A 23,787-nucleotide genomic window follows, 5' to 3' on the forward strand; every position below is an offset into this window, starting at 1 on the left:
GGTTCCCAGACCTTCCTTCAAACCAGTGGGTAGAGACTTAAAACCAAGTTCTATCCCTGCTATCCATCAGAGCTATTCATCTGGTTCCAGTGGAGCAGATAGGTCAAGGATTCTATTCCAGACTCTTCCTGGTACCCAGAAAAGAGGGCTCTTGGTGCCCAATCCTGGATCTTTCAATTCTCACCACCTTCCTGGTAGTACCAAAATTCAAAATGCTTACCCTGCAACAGCTCCTACCCATGCTAGCAAAGGATGCCTGGTTAGTCACCCTAGATTTAAAAGAAGCCTATCTGCACATCCCTATAAGGGAGTCTTGCAGGAAGTATCTTAAATTCAGTTCTCTGCACTTCCCTTTGGCTTATCCACTGCACCCAGAGTATTCCCAAAATGCTTGGCTCCAGCCGTTGCATACTATAGGCAGAGAAGTGTCCAAATTTACTTGTACTTGGACAACTGCCTGATTCAGACGGACAGTCAGTAATTGCTGTTGCAGCACCTGACATTTGTGAAAAATCTTATCACTTCCTTGGGGTACACCATCAACGAAAAGAAATCAAAACTGGTACCCAGTCAGAAGCTTTTATTCTTGGGAACAAGTTTGGACACCATCCCAGATGGCATTCCTCACTTCAGAAAAACAAGTTTATCTGACAGCCTACTTCAAACAAATGGCTACCAGAATCAGCTATCTGCAAGAAAATTTCTGCAGGCTCTAGGGTTCATGGCCTCATGTATTCTGCTAATTCCATATGTAAGACTGCATATGAGGAAACTTCAATGGTACTTAAAAAAAAAAAAAAAATCTTTGATGCCAACATTCTCAGGACCCGGAAACAGTCATTCCTATCATACCCTGTCTAAGGACAGAGTTTCTTTGGTGGGCAGACGCATGCAACCACAACAGGAGACTGCCCTGTACTTAACCCCACACCGCCCAGAACCTGCCCAGGATGCATCAGACTATGCCTGGGGGGCACACATGGATGGCAAATTAATTCAGGACCATTGGAGCCCAAGTCTAGTTCATCTGCACATCAACCAAAAAGGTGCTAGTGGTGCAGCACGCACTAACAGCTTTTCGATCCCTACTCTCTCCAGGACACCTGCAAATAAAAATGACACCACCACAGTTTTGTGGTACATAAACAAGCGGGGGAAAACCCATTCATACCCACTCTGCAGGCTAGCCATGGCCCTGTGGAACACTGCCTTGGACATGCATCCATCTGCAAACTCAATTCACTGGCAGACTACTTGAGCCGAAATCTCCTATACTCACACGAGTGGCAATTGGAGCCCAGCACCTTCAACCTTCTGATTCATAAATGTGGGGTACCCCAGAGGTGGATCTCTTAGCCTCCCCCTGCAGTCACCAGCTCAGCAAATTCTGCACCATGACACCTCGCAGCAGGGCCTGAAAAGTCGATGCCCTAGCCTTCGAGGGCAAATCTCTCAATCAGTGCCTTTCCCCTTCTGCCCCTTCTCTCAAGATAAGACAGGATAGACCAAGGACAATTCTTGCCCCAGACTGGCCAAGCCAGCACTGGTACCCACTCCTGTGCGGCCCGTCACTGGTGCCAACCTGGCACCTACACCAGAACCCAACCCTGCTGTCTCAGCAGTGGTGGCAGATCTTGCATCTGCAGCTGCAAACACTAAATCTTGCAGCCTGGCTTATTCCTTGAATTCTTCCCCAGTAACCAGCCTAAGCAAGCAGGTGCTGGACATCATCCTTGAAGCCAGAAGACCCAGTACAAGGAAATTCTATCCTGATAAGTGGAAGAGGTACTGCTCCTGGATTTTGTCCAGTGGAGGACACAACTCTGCCCTCCCTGCCTCTGATACTGGATTACTTAGCAGATCTACTCCACAGAGGCCTATCCTTCTCCTCCATTAAGATTCATGTGTCTGCCATTTCAGCTCATTACAGCACTGAGCTACATCTTTTCTCTCACTCTCTTGTCAAACAATTCCTGAGAGGGACTAACTTAAGGCTGCCAAGGAGAGCACCCACCTCTGCTTGTGACCTTAACTTTGTACTGGTAAAGCTTATGCTACCTCCTTTTGAACCTGCAGCGCCAGATGAGTTAAAATTCCTTTCTTGGAAAACAACCTTGCTTCTGGCCATCACTTCAGCTAGAAGACTGTCTTGAGCTACAGGCACTTATGGCTGTGGAACCCTTCATTATTTTCCATGCTGACAGGGTTTCCCTCAGAACTAATCCTTCCTTTATGCCTAAAGTGGTGTCCAGTGTGGCTCTAAACCAATCTATCCATTTGCCAACTTTCTTCCCTAATCCTCAAAATAAAGGGGAAATGATCCTGCTGTCATTGGATGTGCACAGGCAGCTCAGATTCTGCCTTGATAGGACTAAAGCCCTTCAGGAGATCTGACCAGTTACTAGTCAGCTTTGCACCAGGGGCAGAGGGCAAGGCCATTTCCAAGCCAACAATTTCCAGATGGATAGCACAGTGCATCCATTTCTGCTACAAGCACCATGGGAAACCAACCCATCAGGGGGTCAGAACACATTCCACTAGGGCAGCTTCTACCTCTACAGCATTACTCAGGGGACTCCTTACCTGGGACATCCTGGAAGCTGCTACCTTGAGTTCTGTACGCATCTTTACCAAGCATTACCACCTGCCTATCTTTTCCAAATCCAGGGCGGGTTTTGCAACTGCAGTCCTGCAGGGCATATTAGCCAGCCCCAATTCTTCTTGACTGCCTCCACCCTTCAGCTTTGGGAGTCAACCCAATTGTGATGACTGCAACAGTGAAACATGAAGAACCATAGTACAGTTGTGTACAATTACCATAAATGTAGATGTTCGAGTGTATTCAGTGTTGCAGTCTTGGTTTCCCTCAATCCAGCCCCCTTGTCTCTCTTTATCTCTCACCTCTGTCTTTTACTCACCCCTTTCTGGTGTTTTGGTATTGGTATTTACTTTTTACTGGTAGTTCTTTCCCCACCGTAACTTAGCTTCCTATTTGGGGGGGCTCCTGACATTTGGGGCAAAAAAAACTGATGTAATGGCATCTGCTGCCTGTTTTTATACCCCTGACTACCTGACGTCAGTCCTGGGATGACAGCAACCGACTACTATACTAGGTCTCTGGTATTCTGGCCGACTGAGGGCTACCTTGTCAGAAGAAAACATTCAAACGAGTCACATCTGTCTCAGGCGTTGAATTTTCCTTTATTAGCAGTTAACCAGATTACACAGCATGTTGGCCAAGATGTCCGGTCTGGACTAATCTGATCTGATCTCATCTGATCTGATCAACTTGTTTACTGACATCAACTTTTATACTGCAAGCAAAACAACTTTTTGTTACATTTCTGACCATTGACAGTTGGCTATGAAAAACATATAGGATAAACATGTTTATCACAAATTACCTCAAACCCACAGCTAGTACAGAATGTTCAATTCAGCAACGGTAGCTCAAATTTTCCAGGACACATAGCCTGCCTCAGTAAATTAACTCTTACTCGGCTGTGCGCCCTTATCTCAGGCTTCACTGAGCTATAACCAAATCTCTTTATTCTGAAATGCAGAAAACAGATATCATTCAGGTTCATAAGCAATGCTGCATTTTGTTCACAGATGAGGCCCATCTTTAATAGGCATATCCCAACAAATAACATGTTCATTTTGCAATAACAGGAAAAAGACAAATAACAGTAAGTTTTTAAAACATTTTCTCTTAACATTTCCCCTCTGAAAACACTTTTGTCTTATTTCAGCAATATATGGTAAAAACTAAGTTTTTCTTTGTGTACATTACTTCATTGGCAAGACAAATTTTTAAACTTCAAAAACATTTGCAAAGAGTCGCATTTCAATGTATTCACTTTCACCAGTCTGTTGCAATTGCTGGTACATCGTCTTCGTAACAGCAGTATCAATCAGTCTTTGTAGAAGACCTCTGATACAGGGTATTCAACAACAACCACATATCACCACGATAGCCACAGCGACTCCAATGGACACCAGGAAACTGCTGATGAGATGACTCCATTTTCCAAACCACGCTTGTAGAAAATCTGTAAAGGGATTATTTACCCCAGAGTTCTCTGCCAATTCTTCGGATAACATCTCCAAACCTTTCAAAGCTTGAGTGATACTTCCATCAGGCGCAGTGTCATTTGGAATATATGTACAACAGAAAGTCCCAAACATCTTGCAAACTCCTCCTTCTTTGGCCAGGAGCATATCTAACGCAATTCGATTCTGCCATGCCACCTGCGAAGTGGCCTCCAGTTGTTCAGCAATTCCTTTCAGTGCATCTTTGGTATAGTTCACAAAATGCTGCTGGTTATAGTAAATGTAGTTGATCCAGTCCACTTTCTTATTAGGTTGAATCCAGACAAAGATGGATGTAAAACCAGCTGCTATTTGGTTTATTGCTTTGTATTCATCAGGTACACCTCTTGGTACGCCAATGCTATCGATGTAGACACTGTTATCAAAAGATTGCTTCAGTGCTTCTCTTTTTCTCCTACTCAATCACTTCGGCTTTATTTCAAGTTCTCTTACGAAATTGCTTGCTGGAACTGGGAAAATGTAGAATGGCAGAATTAACTTTACAAGTGCACAAGTTCCCTTCCAGGGAATGTAAGCCTTGATCTGAGTTTGTTGTCTCCACATAACCACCATACGTCTGCTAAACTAGAGTTTGGTTCTCCAGAAATGGATTCCCATTGCCATTCACAGTAACATTGCAGTAGTTCTGTCCCATATTGCCATAATTTTTCCCTGTGCCATCTCTGGAAATGCACATATACGAACTTTGATAGGAAATCGCTGCCGGCGGTTTCTCAACTTTGCTTATGACCAGAAAACGCTGAGTTTCATCTTTGCACTTATCTTCAGTTTTGTTGAAGAATAATTTCAACAGACATGTTAGGTTACCTTCATCTTGCATCAGTGGGACTGTTGCTAATTGCTGTTTACTTTCAGCACAAGAAATACAGTTCTCACGATGTGCTTCTCGGGTACTATTATCTAACCCAATATAACCATTCATTATGGTGTACGAATCCCGTCTCGAGTAACAATTGTTCTTCTTTTGTGAAGGCAAAATCTGCTTTATTTGTAGCATTCTTAAGGCTTTGTACTTTAAGTTGGAGGGTCCCCAAAGGATCAGTTCTAGTTGGAAGAGACACTCCGATTCCATAAACTCCTGAATCACTTTCTTGTCGTGACACAATGGTTATAGTAACTACTCTGGTACTTTGGAAATGCTCAATTTTTATTCTTTGTTGCCTGCTTTTATCTTTCTCTGGTATCACTGCACCACTTGTTTCCCATCCATTCACATCTGTTGACCACCAAACACTTGACCAGGACGTACAGTCTCTATTGCACAAGTATTTTGCACAAGTCAAGAAATTATCATTGTTCCATTTAGAACAGTCCAAAATTCCTTCACAAAGCTTCACCTTAAACACAGTAGTAACACCTGTTTGCGCTTGCAGCACCACCATTCCTTTTTCTCTTGCAACTGTTCCTTCTCATATGGACAATTTTACTTTCGCCACCAAAATCATCATCATGTGAGAGTTCAAGTACCAGTTGAACATGGCCATCCTCCCTAAGGACTACCTTGCGCCGTTGGTTTCTTCACTGGGTTTGAGACTAACCCCTATTGGGCTAATCCCCCTTTGTAGCCAGACTTTGTGCTCAGAGGTCCGGTGGAGTTTGACCAACATCAATGGCAGAAGGAAGAGCCTTGAGTTTGTTTGTTTTTTTTTTTTTTTTTTTTTACAGTGGGTGATATGAATCCACGAAGTCCTCTCAGCGAACTTTACAGCCGTAGGTGTCGAGATAAGTACTTGGTATGGGCCTTCCCACCTGGGGGATGACCGATTCTTTCTCTTCACAATTCGGATCCACACCCAGTCCCTGGGCGCCACGCTTAACAAGGTTTCATTTCTGGAATCTGCAAAGGAGTCATTGGTTACAAGAGATTTGACATTTAGCAGCTTCTTCATATAATCCGCTAGATCCTCACCCCCCTCACGTTCCACTGGCAATGATCCTTGCCACTGCGGGACGTAATATGGTCTCCCAAACAAAAGTTCAAATGGTGTAAGTCCTTTGTAGGAAGGTGAGATTCGCATGTACAGGAGTGCCAATGGAAGGCACGCAGTCCATGACCTATGCGTTTCTGCCATTAGTTTACGGAGCTTACTCTTCGAGACACCGTTGTCTTTCCACCAGTCCAGCTGATTGGCGATGGTAAGCACAATGATTTTTGAGATCAATTTGAAACACTTGACCCAATTTCTGAACAATCTGGTTAACAAAATGAGACCCATTATCACTGTAAATGTGTCTTGGTAGGCCAAATCGGGGAATTATTTCTATAGTCAAAAGCTTTGCTACTGTTTGTGCATTCGGATGCTTCACTGGAAAAGCTTCTACCCATTTAGAAAAAGCATCAATAATAACCAAACAGAACCTTTTTTCCTCTGAGGGTGTCAATTCAATAAAGTCCATACACAGTGTGTGGAATGGATACGGAGGGGTAGGGAATGCCTGCTGAGACTTTTTAACCCCCCCCCCGAGCATTATACTTTGCACATAATAAACAAGATAAACAGAATTGCTTTGCATAAGTTGAAAACCCTTTACACCAAAACACCTTAGACACTACTTGAATCATAGTCTGTACTCCTGCATGGGCAGGTCCATGGCTAACCAATGCCGCATACCTAAAAAGGTTTGAGGGTAATGCCATTTTGCCATCTGATGCCTTATACAACGCCCTCTGTCGAGTGATACCATATTTTACCCAATGACATTTTTCCTTCTGTGTCGTCAAAGTTTGCATTACTTTTAGTGTTTCTAAGTCTAAGAGGTGTCCGGGCTCCAAATCATTATCATGCAAAAGCAAATCATTTTCTTGAGCTGCCTGTTTTGCAGCCGTATCAGCAAGGGCATTTCCCCTGGAGACAGAATTTTTTCTGTTGGTATGTGCGGAACATTTACATATAGCTATCTGAAGGGGTAGTTGCACTGCATCTAATAACTGTAAAATTAAATCTCTGATTTATTGGTTTGCTTGTCGCAGTAACCATTCCCCTATTCTTCCATAGTTGAGCGAAAACATGTACAGTGGAGAAAGCATATTGACTATCTGTATAAATTGTCACTTTTTTACCCTCCCCTAAGGTACAAGCTAGAGTCAAAGCCACCAACTCAGCTGCCTGTGCAGAATAAATGTTTGACAATCCTTTTGCCTCCAAAACTTCAGTTTCTGTGGTGACAGCATACCCTGCTAGTGTTTTTCCTACAGTGTCTTTCTTTCTGATCTTGTTTTGTTTGTAGACTGATCAGCAATCTGGTCAGGGAAGTACTTTGTCATGAATACTCTCTAAACAGACGTGTGGAGTACCTTCTTCTGGAGTCTGCAAGTGTCGCCGGATTAAGAGTAGTACATCTTTCTATGGTCATATGAGGCTGTGTCAGCAGCACTGTCATACATGACAAATGTCTACTAGGAGATAAAAAGGTTATCTTTTATCTTGCAAAAGTATAGTAGCTACTGAATGTGGAACCCGCAATTGTAATGGGTGAAACAAAACTAATGATGCTGAGGCTTGTACTGCCATGGCGGCCGCCACCACAGCTTGAACACAATGCGGCAATGCCCTTGCAATAGGATCTAATCTGGAGGAGTAGAAAGCTGTCTGCCTCTGTTTATCCCCATGTACTTGTACCAGAACCAAAGTCATATATCCTCCCTTACAATCGACCATTTGTACAAACGGCTTAGAATAGTTCGGAAAACCCAAAACAGAGGATCCTGCTATCAATTGCTTAATTCTAATAAATGCCTGTATTGCCTTATTTGTCCACTATATATTATTTTTAGCCGCCATGGGAGTATCATAGATCAGTGCGGTCAATGGCCTTACTTCCTCAGCATAGTTAGGGATCCAGCTTCTACAAAAATTAGTCACACCTAAAAAGGACATCTCCCGCTTAGTCGTAGGCATAGGTGCCTCAAGAATTGCTTGTTTTCTTTTGTTCTCCAGTTGTCTACCTGCCTGCGAAATTAAATAACCCAAGTACTTTACTTGTGCTTTCCACAATTGTAACTTTTCTTTCTTTACCTTATGTCCTTACTCAGCTAAAAAACTAAGAAGTGCAAGGGTATCCTTTCTACAACTTTCCTGCGTGGGTGAGGCCAACAAAATATCATCTACATACAACAGAACCTGGCTTCCCTCTGGGGGAACAAACTGAGCTAAATTCGCAGCCATTTCTTGTGTGAATATTGTCGGACTCCCACAGTAGCCCTGTGGCAATCTGGTGTAGGTTTATCTTTTACCTTGATAAATGAATGCAAACCAAAATCTACTCTCCTTATGTAGTGGTATGGAGAAAAAGGCATTGCTTGTATCTGACAGAAAAATATCTGTGGTGAGGTAATAAATCATTAAGTAATGTAGAGGGGTCAGGGACCACCGGTGCTCTTGGGATCACAGCCGAATTAACTGCTTGTAAATCCTGAACCAACCTCCATGACCCATCCGGTTTCTTTACAGGAAACAATGGAGTATTGCAGGGTAAATCTGAGCATTCAACAAGAATTCCTACCTGTTTTAGCTGCTCAGTAACTGGCTTAATTCCTTCCTCTGCTTGTTTACTTAGCGGGTATTGGTGCTTACGAGGTCTAAAACCTGACTTTGGAGTTGTACAAACTTCACTGGCTGTTTTCATCAGTCCTACATCCCCTTTACCTTTTGACCATAAGTCTACAGGTAAGGCACTTAACGCACAGTTTGGTTTGTTTGTGGATCTGTGAATAGAGGATGAGACAGTGGTTCCTTATAGATTTTCCCGTTTGCTGCTTTCACAAGGACAAACTCATCCGTTTCACAGTTTGGGGGTAGAACTGCTGGACCCAAAAGTGTACGCGATGCACCTGAATCGCGTAAAAACTCCACTTTCTGTCCCTCAACCAAAAACTCTATCATGGGTTTTTGATCCAGATGCATAGCAATACCCAAATGTGCCAGGTTTATGACTTCACAGTCACAATCCCACCCTTCCTTAATTTCCTGGGTTTCCTGACATTCATCGCAGAGAGTGTCTGCCTCATCATCATCACAATCATTCTCGCTTTCTTCTTCTCTACAATAATCACAATAATGAATTTGGCGCCTTCCTTTACTATCATATAGTCATGCAGAGCCCTTGTTCGTAAGCTGTGGGGGATGTCGCCACTCTTCGCAGTCTGCAGCAAAGTACCCACATCTACCACATTTAAAACATTCTCCACATTTTAACGTCCCCTCCTATTCCTCTGAATGTCCACCCTGTTTATATGACGTGCCCCATTTCAGGCCCCCACGTCTTTGTACACCACCACGGCTCCCTTGCCCCCTTTGGTCCTGTACCAAAAATATACCACCATCATCCCCTCGGTTTTGAGGAGTGTGAAATTTGCTTTAGAGAAGTTTTTCACTGTGGTTTTCTGGGCAGGGGGTGGGGTCGGGATGTGAATATCCAGTGAGATCAGTTTATGGTCTGATCTTACCAGTGAGGGATACACTTCTGGTCTGGAGCATAGAGTCCCCATGTTGGTGATGATCAGGTCCAGTATGTTTTCCCCACTTGTGGGAGTGGTAACAAGTTGTTCCATAGCATTTGAGTTTATGAATTCTAGGAACCTTGACGCTTCCATTTACTGATATTGAAGATGTGGTCACTAGTACTGCACCAGGTCTGTATTTTGTGTGTGCTCTTGGAGATCTTTAACATGTGTTGAGTAAACAGTCTGCAGTTTTCAGCAAGTTTGGTTATCGATAGCTAACTTCCACTTCTATATTTGAGAAGAATAGAAGAAAGTGTCCCTAGCACAGAGCTGAGACCACCAGTTAATCCTCTCAGAGCAGACAAGTAACCCCCCTTTCCAAACCTTTATATACTGCCTTCTGTTGGTTTAACTAAGGTTTTACACATTGAATTACATATATGTTGACATTTAATGCTTTTAATTTGTCAGTGGCTGAACAGATAGCAGTCTAAGGGAGTGGTATATTCCTGACTCTGCAATCCTATGTATGAGATGTTAAAGGTATCTGCCGACATTGGTAGAATGTATGTTAAGCTGTAGTACTTGCCAAAAAAGTAACCCTTCATTATTTAATATATGTTTACATATTTGCATACTCACATATTTACATTTGTTTGCATATTCACAATAAATGTCGTTTCTTTTTTTATCAACCTATTTCTATTCATATATTAAAAAAAAAAACCTACTCTTTGTCCTCTGTATAATCACACACTGTTTTTTCTTAATGTATCTGCAGGTAACCGTTCTTATTGAGTAGCCCTTCAGTCCTGGCTTTCATTTTTCCCCAAGTAATATAAAATGTGTTTTAAATGTACTTCGTCAACCTGATCTTTACTTATGTTTTCATAAAAGCAATACAAAATCACATTCATGTCAGCAGTCTTTATATCTTATAGTAAATGGGCTTATCAATAAAACCTAGGGATCCCTTTTTAAATTAATACTTGCTAGTATTTTGACCCTTTTGATATGAAAATAGATGTTATGAAGTTTGTCACCTTATGTGCAATGTACATTCTGTCATTCATTAGTTTCTGTAACATTTGCTCCTTAACAGGTAAGGTACCCAACAATCATCTTAAGAAATCTTGATGCATTTTGTCTTCGTACTTATTTTCTTTTATAAAAAACAAGTAATCTCCGTGGTATCCCCGAAGTCTCAAAACCCACTAAACAAGTGTTGTGGGTCCAAAAACAAAACTGTGTAAAACTTCTCTGTGTGGAAGATTCAGTCCATATATTTCTAGTTAATCACTGTATATTAATCAGATCAGACAGTAGTAGAAGTAGCAAACTTAAACTCATCTTCAGTCAAAACAAAAAAAAAATAGAAAATATATAATTGTACAGCATTAAGTATTCTAAAGTAATCCAAGTAAGGCAGGCAGCCTTTTTCCAGTGGAAATTCCTTTATTATCCTTTATTTACTTAATAAAGGATTTTCAACTGGAAACAGGCTGCCTGCCTTACTTGGGTTACTTTTGAATACTTAGTAATGCTATACAATTCTATATTTTCTATTTTTTGTTTTGTTTTGACTGAAGACGAGTTTAAGTTCGCAACTTCTACTATTTTCTGATCTGATTAATACACAGTGATTAACTAGAAATATATTTTCTTTTATAACAAGCTTAATGTCTTCATTCAAATCGGTAAAGTACCGCATTACCTTTTGATACACTGTTTCCCTGTACTTTGCTATACAACAATATTTTATTCTGATATTCTTTAATTACTTCATTATATACAGTCTTCACCACTTTCACTATTTTAATAATTTCTTTGAATTCCTTGTTTAACACTGTTCACTTGTCCTATAATGGTCTCTGAGATTTCGTATTATTGAGCACCAAAAAATATTGTATGATCCCAAATGTACAACAGTGTTAACTAAACCTAATCCAGCTTTCTTTCTATTAATCTAGTAAAGCAGGGAATAGTTTGAGAGTTTACCAAACTTCTCATACTAGAAGAGTGCCTATTTTTGTATACCAAGCAAGAATTACTGGCCACATTCTGACAAAAAGCTGGCAAAGTAAAATAATTTGCGTTTACCTGTTTAATAACCGTTGTATTGAGAAAAAGTAATCTTATTTCTGTCTACAAGAAATCTAAACTGCTGAAAAAGATCTGTGCTAAAAAAGATTTGTGCTATAGCTCATAAGTTCACAATTGGTTAACTTTTTTTCTGCTGTTCCCCTTTCAAAGAAAATATTGTCAGTAAAGTCAAATTTTTACAAAAAATGTAGTTCAAAATATTTTCCACAAATTCATACCTCTCATTTTGTTCCATTTATTTTTGGTTTTCCCCTTTTGCTGTGTACATTGTAATTCCAGTTTCCTTATTTATAATGTGCAGTGCTGATTCTGTTTAATACGGGGCTGTTTAAAATTCCTCCCATCGCATCAAATACTTAGTGCAGTGTCATTTGTGTAGTAGTTCCTTAGCTTGTAAGGCCCACCCATATCCCTGAGAGTGGTCAGTGCTCTGGTGCCTTGGGAAGAATGGCACGTACATTCAGTTCTTACTGGTTGGCGTACTGCTTAGTTGTCACGTACATAGGGGTGCACAGTTGGTTGCTTCTTTTGTACCTGTGCACTCCCCATTGTGCTTAGAATCGTCACGTGTCCAGTTTGGCACGAGAAGAGATTGCAAAGGCATGAGCATGCTTCTACTACTGAGTAGTGGACTAGTAACCAAGTATTCAGTGTCATATTGGAGGCATGAGACAGATTACATATTGGTGGAGGGAAAGAAATTAATGAAATGATATCCAAATGTCATTGGCCTGATTTAAAAAAAATAAATAAATTATTGCCATGACTGAGTCACACTTGTCTAAGAGGGCAAGTGGGAAGAGAACAGTGACTATTTAGAGACCAAATCAAATCTCAGACATCTGTAATCACTGTGTGGAATATGCTTGGGCTGGGCTCCAGTCAGTAGTTTAAGGGCTTTCGAAACAGTGTCGTATCAGCTTTTTTCCCCCAAAAGCCACTGCATCATAGTCTCAACGTAGGACTCTGGCTGATATATACACACACACACACACACACACACACACACACACACACACCCTTATGAACTACATGTTTATAGTTGTTTTTAAGACTAGGGCCCTGAAATGGGGGGAGCTGGCAGAGATTTTGGTAGCTGACACATTTGACAAGCCATTGCTGTGCTCAACACCCATGGGATAATGGTGCCACAATTGTGATCTCCGTAATGTAGGAAAGATGCAAGCAACAGTGCTCCATCATAAAATGGGCTTATCAATAAAACTTGGAGATCCCTTAGTCTGAAAATGTAATGTACGCTTCATACTGTAATGGAGTTTCACTGCCTTATTTTTTGGTGCACTTAAACTTTTTCAGATGGACTATGCATGTGGAAAACTAGTAATTTGCATGTTAATATTTGTTTCATTTCACCTTTTAAGTGTTGAGGATGATTGTGAAAAATTTTAGAGATTGTAGACTGCCTTTCCCAGACTGTATCTTAAGTACTGTTAATATACTTAATGTATTTGGCTCAGTCAGATTTGCGAATTCATACACGTGTGATTTGCTTCATGGGGTAATCTGTAGTCTTAATGGAAACAGAACGTCTCCATCAGTGAGTGTACCAGTTTTATAAATGTTTGCTCTCCTTGTTTTTACTTTTTGCCCTCTTTGCCTTATTTTCAAGGTCCTAGTTCCTGATTTTTCTCATTTAAAGTTAGAATGTAATGACTTTAACTAAATATCTCAAATTTAGTGACTTTCTGACCCTCCGTTTGTTCATTGTCCTGTGTTGGTCATCTGTCTTGTATAGAATATTTCAGGTAGGTTTATAGTTTGATCCATTTTATAACTGGAAATGGTTCTAGAATTGTCTTTCCTGCTGCCACATTCAGTAGTATTTCCCATTTTTGTCAGATTTGCTCTGTACTGCTGTTTAGAACTCTGCACTGTGTATGTTCAGCATGAGGTTCGATATTAGCAAGGTTCTGTTATATAGGTTCATAGGTTCATACTAGGCTATCTGCCCGAGGGCATTTACAAGCCTAGCCCATAGTTTTGTGGCTTACGCCACCCCTTTAGTATGGGGAACTATACCCATTATTTTGCTGTGCCTCTGTTGAGCAGTGACACTGAGGTAATCCCTGGGGTATATCTGCGATCTCCCATCCATTGGTCAAGATTTCTCTTGAACAAGGCCAGCGAGGTGCTCTGCCTCACATATACCGGGATTTTATTCCACAGCATAGGGAGTCTTTGGGTGATGAATCTATCCCTCCAGCACGTCCTATTAATAGCCGTGTCGAGGTTTAAGTCTCCGCCCTTGTGACTCTGACGGATCTAGATTTTTGAGGTGAAGCATATTCATCAAATCTGGGTTTGACATGGCCTTGTATGTTAGGCAAAGGTCACCTCTGAGCAGTGGTAGCGACTGAATAGAGCTGGAGTTCTTTCAGTCGGGCAGCATAGGACAGATGTTTGAGACCCTTTATCCTTTTGGTGAGGAACTTTTGTGGCCTCTCCAGCTGCTGCAAGTGTCGGGTCAGATACATTCGAATGGGGCATTGTACTCAATCATTGGTCTGATGAGTGATGAGTATAGGGAGACTATGACCTCCCTTGATCTAGATGAGAATCCCTTCATGATAAGGTGGGCAATGTAGAAGGTCTTCCTAACTACTTTAGCTACATGGGTGTCGAATGACAGACTACTATCAACCTGGGTCCCCAGGTCCCTGATAACTTCTTCTGTGCTCAGTGGATTGCCACCTATTTGGTAGCTAGGGGTAACCTTGTTTTTCGAAGGGTATGACTATGCATTTTTGGCATTTAACTTTAGGCCATGGCTCTGGCACCAGTTATCCATTTCTGTGAGACCCTTCTGAAGGATATCTGTGTCAGATGTGTTTTCTACTATGGCCCAGTTTGCAGTCATCTGCAAACTTTGTCAGCCATAACCCTCCTGTGTTTGCTTGTACTGGAAAAGTAGATGCCAAACAAGAGTGGGCCCAGGACTGAGCCCTGTGGTACACCACTTGTGACAGGCTTTGAGTCTGACATGGCGCCAGCAACTCTGACCCTGTGGGTTCTGTCACTCAGCCAGTTTGCAACCCATCTTGTGATGTATGGGTTAACATTTAAGCTGATGAGTTTTTCAATGATACCCGAGTGGGGTATTGTATCAAGGCCTTCGCCAGATCGAGGTAGGCTGTATGGACTGCCTTTCCCTCATCAATGGCTTTGGTGACTGTTTCAAAAAGTCAACCAAGTTTAGAAGGCATGATCTGCCTTTGACAAAGCCAAACTGGGATGGATCCAAAGTCTGCAAATTCCTATGTCTTTATTTATGAGGTCCATTATGATCCTCTCCATGGCTTTGCAGATAAGGCTTGTCAAGCTAATGGGCCGGTAATTTCCAGGGTCGGTGGAGGCACCGCCTTTGTGAAGTGGGACCACAGTTGCAGTGCGCCACTCCCTGGGTACGTATCCAGAGGTAAGACTATGATTAAACAGCTGTCCTAGCTGTGGGTTTAATTCCTCGTTGAGTTCGTGGAGCACACAGCCGGGGACACCATCAGGTCCCATGGATGCTGTGTTTTTTGCTTTGGAGAGAGCAGTTCTCACTTGGGCGTTGGAGATGTTTGGGGGGCTGCAATCGCTTGGTATAGATATCTCTCCTTTTGGGGGGGAGGGGGGAATCTTGTTATAACAGAGGATTATGATCAGGTGACTGATGACCAATTTGTGTTAAAGACATGGATGCCAAGAAGCTCACCTTGAGACCCAATCATAATTTGTAGTGCTTGGGGCTTTATCTGCTTCGTGTACTACTGGTTACAGAAAAAAAGAAAGTGATAAGTGTTTTGCTGGCTTTCAGAGCCATAAAGCACTTCTCGAGCACTATCAGAAACCAAGTGTAACCTGTCTTATTTTTAAGTAAAGTCGGGGACAGATAACTACTGATACTGACAGCTGGCAGAAATCTGTTTTTAATTTTGCCAATGTTATTTTCTAGGCAGGACAGACAGGTTTTACTGCCTAGCTTGATGCCAGATCTTAACAACTGAAGCACAGGTGGTTAACAGTTGAGGTTGACAATTAAGATCTGGTCTTGCTCTATAGAATTACTTAATGCTTTGCATTTTTCACAAATTGGAGCGTAATCATAGTGATTCATGCACTAGAAGGTTGTTATGGCTACATTCATACATCAGAAAATGGAATGTATGTAATGTGTTAAATGTATTACATACATATTTTTTTCGGATTCTGTTTTATTCATGCCACTTGTGAGTTGGTGCAACATAGCTAAGCATTCTTAAGCAGCCTGTGTTAGGTTATGCAGTTAGTCACTTAAAATAAACATACTTAACATGCCCAAAAATGCCTGTCATTAAAATACATTTTACAGTTTTTCTCTTTTTTTTTTTTTTTTTTACACAACTAGCCATCTGTGAGTTGAACAGCAGTAGAATTCATCTACACTTTTGATTCACCTTTGCTGTCACTGAAATAGGGGTTGTAAGCACAAAGTAGATCCTAGATTATATTTTTATCCCAGTAATTTGTATAATGTGGTGGTGTGACTGATTACCCATTCTTGGATTTTGAAATGTTTTACCTACTTCAGTGATAAACTTACAATCCAAATAAAATGGAAACTTACTTTTGCTGTATGATGGGAGCAGGAACATATGGTCTTTCAGGTTATTTTCCTGGAAGCCCTACATGGAAATTACATTATTCAGTTTTCTGCAGACTTTCTATTTCTGTGAAATGCTCCTTTGCGGTAAAATTCTTTGCTAATAGTGTTCCTCTTTTGTTCTCCTAGTCCGGATGAAGTGCCAGTGGATGTTTTACGACAAAGGGAATTAAAATGGCTTGAAATGTTTAGCAACTGGGACAAGTGGATGGCAAAGAGACACAAAAAGGTGAGGAAGAAACCATGTCTGTTTACTGGATCCTTGAACTGAATGCTTTGTTCATATGAGTTGAGAATCCCTTGGGCTCTTAAAACTAATTTTCATGTTCCTTTATCTTAAGGCAGAAGTACACAAACTTCTTTTGCAGTGTTATCCTCTAAGTGCCAGTTAGTCTGATATAATTGAACTGATTTTTTTGAAAGCCTGTAGCCAGTCAAAAGTATGGCTGTGTACCGTAGAATGTTTATAGTGGGCACAGATTTGCATTGTTTTGACTTTTGTTACAACTTAAAGGTAGATTGCAAACTGACAGAACTGCCTGCCTGCCTGCACTTGACAGATGAGTTCTTGAGCCTTACTGTCATTATTTATTTTACATTTGTTGACCGGGCTAGTCTAACTGGATATATGTCCATTTACAGTAGAGGCCCGGGGAGAAAAGCTCCACATAAAACAAACAGCACATTAAAAATTCAGTTTCAAGACATTAAACTTCAATTAAAGATACTAGTCCTACAAAACGTGCTGCAGGGTAAGAAAGCATATGTGATATAAGAAAGTAGAACAAAATAAGACACCCCTTTATTTATTTTTTTCCAGTCACTATGGGAGGGAAGTATTCAGAAGGATGAGGAGATTCCAGAACAAAGTTTTAAGTAAGGAGCAGCAGGAGAGACTAGTTTCAAGAGAACAAAGTTGGGAGAAAATTAGTTGAGGGGTAGTAACTCAGAGCAACAGGGGGGAGAGGTTCATTATGTCTATATTGGGTAGAATAAGTCCACCATAGAGGTAGTGGACTTTAAACTGAAAACTAAGTAGAGGTGGAATAGCAAACGAAGAAATAGATGATTATGATAACAGGATGAGAAAATCTTAGTCTGGGTTAGTACAGAGAAATAGCCAGTGGCTAGTAAAATATAATTTGTTTCTTTTTAAAAAATGTAGTAGAAGAGAGAAGTTCAGAAGGAAGTAGGTTCCAGATTTTACCCACTGCATTAGAGAAGAGGGAATCACCTACTTTATTGTAGGGTTTATGTATAGATACCAGTAGTTTGTTGGCCGAGTGTAGATTTGTGAGAATTGGTATTTTACCTGGATAGTAAAGGGTTTTATGGGTAATAATTAGTTGTTGAAATAAAATCTGTTTGTGCAGTTCAAGCCAACCCACTTGATTCAGATTTTGGCATTGGTGGGTTCTAAAGGGGGAGCCGGTAGCAAGTCTGACTATACTATTGTAGGAGATTGCAAGCTTGTTGAGGTTAGTTTTAGATAGATTAGTGTATATAGGAGAGGCATAAAGAGAAAAGGTGGGTGTGGCCAATAGTATTTCTGGCTGTGGGTGTAAGGAAGGGTTTCATTTTGTAGAGGGAGCCTAGTTTACTGTTAACTGATTTTATTGTGGAGTTGATATGAGTATCATAGTTAAGGCTGTGGTCAATAGTAACTCCTAAGAGTTTTGTAGAAGTGTCAGGAGATATGACTGTGCCATGTTTGGATTTGATAGTGAAGTGAAATGGGTAGATTTTTGTGTAGGAGTAAATATTAGTAGTTTAGTCTTTTTTTGGGGTGTGTGGAGGAGACTGCGTTGTAAAAACCATTCTTCTACAAGCTCAAATACATTTTGGGTAAGGGACTGCAGTTCAGAAGGCCCTGTAGCTGAGGATATTAATGTGGAGTCATCAGCGTATTGTGTAGTTAGCTTGAGGGATGCTAAAAGATAGATCGTTTATAAAGATGGAGAATAGAAAAGAGCCTAAAATAGATCCTTGGGGTATGCCAAGTGTGACAGGAAGAGGGGCATTTAGTGTTTTCCCAAAGCACTGCTTGTTGCTGGTTATCTAAGTAGGACTTGAACCACTGTAGTGCTTGAGTATCTAGTGAGAGGGGCTTGAGACGCTTCAAGAGTAGTTGGTTAACCATGTTGAATGCTTTTGAAAGATCAATAAAGATAGCAGAGGACAGGGTGTAGTTGTTACGGTTTTTGTTAATGTGGTCAGAAAATGACAGGAGGGCAGTAGTGGTGCTATGGAAGGTTTGAAAGCCATGCTGAGAGCTAGCTAATAGGCCATTTAGGAGAAGGTGGTCTAGTAGTTGACGGTGGATGCATTTTTCCATGATTTTAGCTATGGGTGAGAGTAGGACAATAGGACGATAGTTGGAAAGTTCTGTTGAGTTGCCACCCTTATGTAGGGGGATAATGTGTGAGACTTTCCAGATAAATGGGGTGGTACCTTCTTTAATGGTTCTGTTTATTAGGATAGAGATAGGATAAGCAATAACTTTGGCTGCTATTTGAAGATACTTTGCAGGTAAAAGGTCAGCTGAAGGGGGTAGAGGGTTTGAGTTTCTGAAGGAGGGTACAGATGAGGGATGTAGGGATGGGTTGCAGTTGGAAAGTGGGTGGAGAGGTATAGGAGGATGGGGGTGAAGTAGAGGATACAGGAGGTAGTGAGTTAGCAAGTGATTGGATCGCTTCAGTAAAGAAGTTTATTAAAGGAGTCAGCAATATGTTTGGGAGTGTCTTGGGTAATTCCGGATGGGGTAAGTGTCTTAGAGCAGCCTGGATGAAGGAGTCTATTGATTACTGACCAAAATTTCTGAGGATTTTGTTGGTTGGCTTGTTGAAGTTGAAAGAATTTTATTTGTCCAATAGTATAGAAGTTTTAGTAGAGTTTCTGAGCTGTTGAAATTTTAAGTGCTCAGATTCTTAGCAAAATGTTTTGTTTTGTTTCCTTTGTAAGCCATGGTGTGGTTTTGGTGCTATTATCATAGCATGGTCTTATAATGATAAATAGTGATAGCTTGTTACTCTGCTACACGTTTAGATTTCTATAGGTGAGGTTTGTAAGTGGAGAAAGAGGCTAGGTTTGTAAAGAGGGAATGACTTGTGATAACCCATAGTGAAAGTGATTTTAGCCCTAATGGCATATGTATCCTCTTTCATTGTATTGTTCAGTACCACAGTGGCATATTGCTTTGTATAGTTGCAGGTGACTGGTCAGATTTTTACTTGTGTATCAACTAGATGGAACATGTGGCAAGTTTTAATTTGTGATCAAACAGTACAAAACATTTGTAGTTTTATCTATGGCTAGGCAACATGCTTTAAGCAGTATTTTTTTCCATTTTAAAGGGCTTTAATAGAACACAAATCTAAATAGTGCAGAACTCTTATATAATTCATTCAGGAAATCTCTGGTGACCACTCTCATTTAGATTGTAGTGTAGTAAAACTAAGATCTAGATACCTGTAATCATTTACAGCAGTGTAATGCAGAAGGAAAACCTAGACTAATTGCAGTAAAATAAAGGTTGTCATGTTTATTGTAACTGGCTACTGTCTTTTACAAGTGAATGGCACTGAATTGAGCCAAGGCATATTTTGCCTGCTTTTATTTTGGATATTTTTGAGGTGTTTTGTATGCTTATAGTCTCATACTGGTCTGAGTCCTACCTTTTACCTTCTGTATACTGGGTAAAAGGTATTCTTCACGGAGTAGATTATATAAGACTGTAATAGACTGTGAAAAATATAGATGATAGGATAATACCGCAGTCATCTAATGGTTAAAATGCGTTTTTTTTTTTTTTTTTTTTTTTTAATGCAGAGCAAGTGGTAATCTAGACAAATTTGCCTTAATTTCTTTGCAGAGAGTATTAGAAGTACGTTTTGTATTGTGATGAGAATTTTAAGATATGTAAACTAAACAGTTAATGTAGTAGCTTGTGGCATGAAATGGATCGTTGCATTGTACTAAGCTCTGCCATTATTAGTATTTATAAAAGTGATGGAGTTTCTGAACAGTACACTACTTCAAGTGAAGAAAGCGAGTAACTGCAGCTTTTTCTTACCCACTGGGGATGTCAGCTGCAGAAGCAGTTTTTTTTTTGTTTAAATTTATTTGTTGACCGGGCTAGTCTAACTGGGTACATGTCCTTTTTCAGTAGATGTCCGGGGAGAAAAGCTCCACATAAAACAAAGCAGAATATTGCAACTACAGATAAAAGTTCATTTGTCAGACACAATAGTTGTATACAAGGTAACCTAGTAATTATGAAAAAAACAATGCGGATGACCAACACCCTTCGTTCTGCTGCCAGTTAAACCTTATTGTTGAAGTAACAATTGCTGTAATAGCTCCAAAACTCGAATAAAGCCTAAATAGCAAGCCACAAGAATCTCCAGTCAAACTTCTTTAATCCAAACAGCAAAAAACGTCAAACACAAGCGCTTTCGCCCGTTGGTAACGGGCTTTTTCAAGTGTAACAATTTCTTTACAGAACAATGCTTTTATATCTTTTAAACAACCATCATATTGAATAATTGCTTTAGATTAATTAAATAATTGTGATAAATTACCACACAATTTTTAAAGGTCCCACTAGATTGTATGAAACCATTATCAACAATAAATACATTAAATATCGTTTTAAAATGTTTCACAGTAAATATCGCTTCCCGTTACCAACGGGCGAAAGCGCTTGTTTGACGTTTTTTGCTGTTTGGATAAAAAAAGTTTGACTGGAGATTCTTGTGGCTTGCTATTTAGGCTTTATTCGAGTTTTGGAGCTAATATTATAGCAATTGTTACTTCAACATTAAGGTTTAACTGGCAGCAGAACGAAGGGTGTTGGTCATCCGCATTGTTTTTTTCTTGGTTTACTTTCTGCTGTAACCTAGTAATTATGATAGATAAACAAAATAAAAGTTTTTTTTTTTTTGGACCAAACACTAGTAGAAGAAAGTATTTAGAAGGGTGTGAGACATTTGAAATCAGAGTTGTGTATATGTCACAGAAGAACAGATAATTATTTACAAGGCAGGGACACAAATTTGATGGCAGTGACTCCTCTATAAGGCAGTGACACATTAGTAAAGGCCTTCATGGGTACACTTATTCCTAATCTGTAATAGTCTCTGACAAGAATGAGTTTTGTACAGTCTCAGGACAGCTATATGAGCAGATTAACAGAGGGGAAGGAGGTAATGGTCTTAAAAGTAGCTATGAGGTGAGTAGTATTTAATGCTAGACTTTGGGATAACAGGAAGAGAGATGTCAGTCAGGGTTGGTACAAGGACATAGCCAGTGGGTTTTAAGGTATATTTTGAGTTCCTTTTTGAATAGTGGAGTAGAAGAGATGAGTTCACTAGGAAGTAGGTTCCAGGTTTTTCCCACAGTGTTGGAGAAAAGGGATCCCTGCTTTATTGTTGGGTTTTTGTCTAGATACCAGTAGTTTATTTGCTGAGCGTAGGTGTGTAAGAATTTTATATGGGGTGATTAGACTTCAGTATTGGTGTCTTTCATGGATGATAAAGGGTCTTATGGGCAATAATGAGTTGGTAGAATAGAATTTGATTATGCATCTCCAGCCAACCCAGTTTCAGATTTTGGCATTGGTGGGTTCTAAAAGGGGAGGCAGTTGCAAATCTGGCAGTATTATTGTAGGAGGTTGCCAGCTTGTTGATGTTGCTTTTAGATAGATTAGTGTATATAGGAGAGCATAGCAGAGAGTAGAGATAAGGTGGGTGTGGGCAATAGTAGTTCTAGCTATGGGAGTAAGGAAGGGTTTAATTTTATAGAGCAAGCCTAGTCTTCTGTTAACTGACTTTATTGTGGTGTTGATATGAGTATCATAGTTAAGGTTGTGGTCTTTTGTTACCCCTAAGAGTTTGGTGGTAGTGTCAGGAGATATGACTGTGCCATTGTTAGATTTGATAATGAAGTCAATAGGGGCGGACTTTTGTGTGGGAGTAAAGAGCAATAGTTTAGTCTTTTTGGGATTAAGGAGACAGTGCTGTAAGAATAATTTTTCCACTAATTCAAAGACATTTTGGGTAAGGGAGTGCAGTTCAGATGGTCCAGTAGCAGAGCATATTAATGCGGAGTCATCTGCGTATTGTATGTATGTGGCTTGAGGGATGTTTACATTTAGGTCATTAATAAAAATTGAGACTAGAAGAACCTAATATAGAACCTTGGGGTACACCAAGGTTGACCGGAAGGTGTTTAGATAGCTAACCAAGTAGGACTTGAACCACAGTAGTGCATGTATATCAAGTGAGAGGGACTTAAGTAGGTGGTGGTTGACAATGTCACATAATTTAGAGAGATCAATGAAGGTTGCAGAGGAAAGGGTGTTATTGTTTAGGTTTTTGTGAATGTGGTAAGAAAATGATAGGGCAGTGGTGGTGCTATGGAAAGGTCGAAAGCAATGTTGAGAGTTAGCCAATAGGATATTTTGGAGAAGGTGGTCTAACAGTTGGATGCAGTTTTCCATAATTTTAGCTGAGAGAGAGAGAGTAGAGCAATTGGACGAAAGTTTAGAGAGTTCTGTTGAATTAACACCTTTGTGTAGGGGGATTATACGGGAAATTTTCCAAATGGATGGGATGGTACCTTCTGTTATGGTTTTTTTTATTAGGATAGAAATAGGATATGCTATAACTTTTGCTGCAATTTGCAGATATTTGGCAGGTAGTAGGTCAGCAGTGGGGTAGATGGTTTGAGTTTGTGAAGATGGGTACAGATGAGGGATGTAGGAACAGGTTGTAGTTGAAATGAAGGAGCTAAGTTAGTTGAGGAAGGCAGATTGGAGGATACAGGAGATGAGTTAGCAAGTGACTGGATGGCATCAGTAAAGAAGGTATTAAAGGCTTCAACAATTTGTTTGGGAGTCTCATGGGTTATTCCTGATAGAGTTGGTGTCTTCGAGTGGCCTGGATGTAGGAGTCAGATACCTGTCCAGAATTTTTGCGTTTTATATTGGTTAGTTGAAGTTGAAAGTAGAAGTTTCTTTTATCCTAATAGTATTGATGTTTTAGTAGTATTTCTAAGCTGTTTAAATTTTAAATGATCGGCTGAGTCTTTAGTAATATGCCATTTGGCCCAAAAAGTGTTTCTAAGTTATATTGTTTGCTTAGTTTCTTTAGTTAGCCATGGAGCAATTTTTGCTCTGATCCTAAGAGTACAAGTAGGAGAATGGCAGTCCAAGATTTCTAAGAATTTGGAGATGAAGTATGTCACTGCAATCCTCTAGCTGGAGGTGTTGTAGGGGTGACCAATCACACATACTAAGTTCACATTGGAAGCTTGCAGGGTTAAAATGTTTATTAGAACAAGTGGTTCTGTAAGCGGTAGGGAATACTAGTTTTTTGCCTAATTATATGTGTTAGTGAGTGATCACTAATGTCTAGCAGGGTGCCTGCTTTATTGTTTGGGATTGAGTATTTGTTAGAATCCAATCTAAGGTGCTTTCTTTATT

General features: G+C 40.3%; 1 protein-coding gene across 1 annotated transcript in view; it reads left to right on the plus strand.

Moving 5' to 3' along the window:
- TBC1D10A (TBC1 domain family member 10A) overlaps window positions 1-23,787 on the plus strand; it is a gene marked incomplete in the record, with an annotated part of 1,058,544 nt that overhangs the window by 366,554 nt on the left and 668,203 nt on the right. The window contains 1 exon segment of the mRNA XM_044065589.1: window positions 16,434-16,533. Coding sequence (XP_043921524.1) covers window positions 16,434-16,533 — 100 coding nt within the window.

Source organism: Protopterus annectens, chromosome 1.part0 (genome assembly GCF_019279795.1).
Source record: "Protopterus annectens isolate FY-2018-M chromosome 1.part0, PAN1.0, whole genome shotgun sequence".
Classification (NCBI taxonomy): Eukaryota; Metazoa; Chordata; order Ceratodontiformes; family Protopteridae; genus Protopterus; species Protopterus annectens.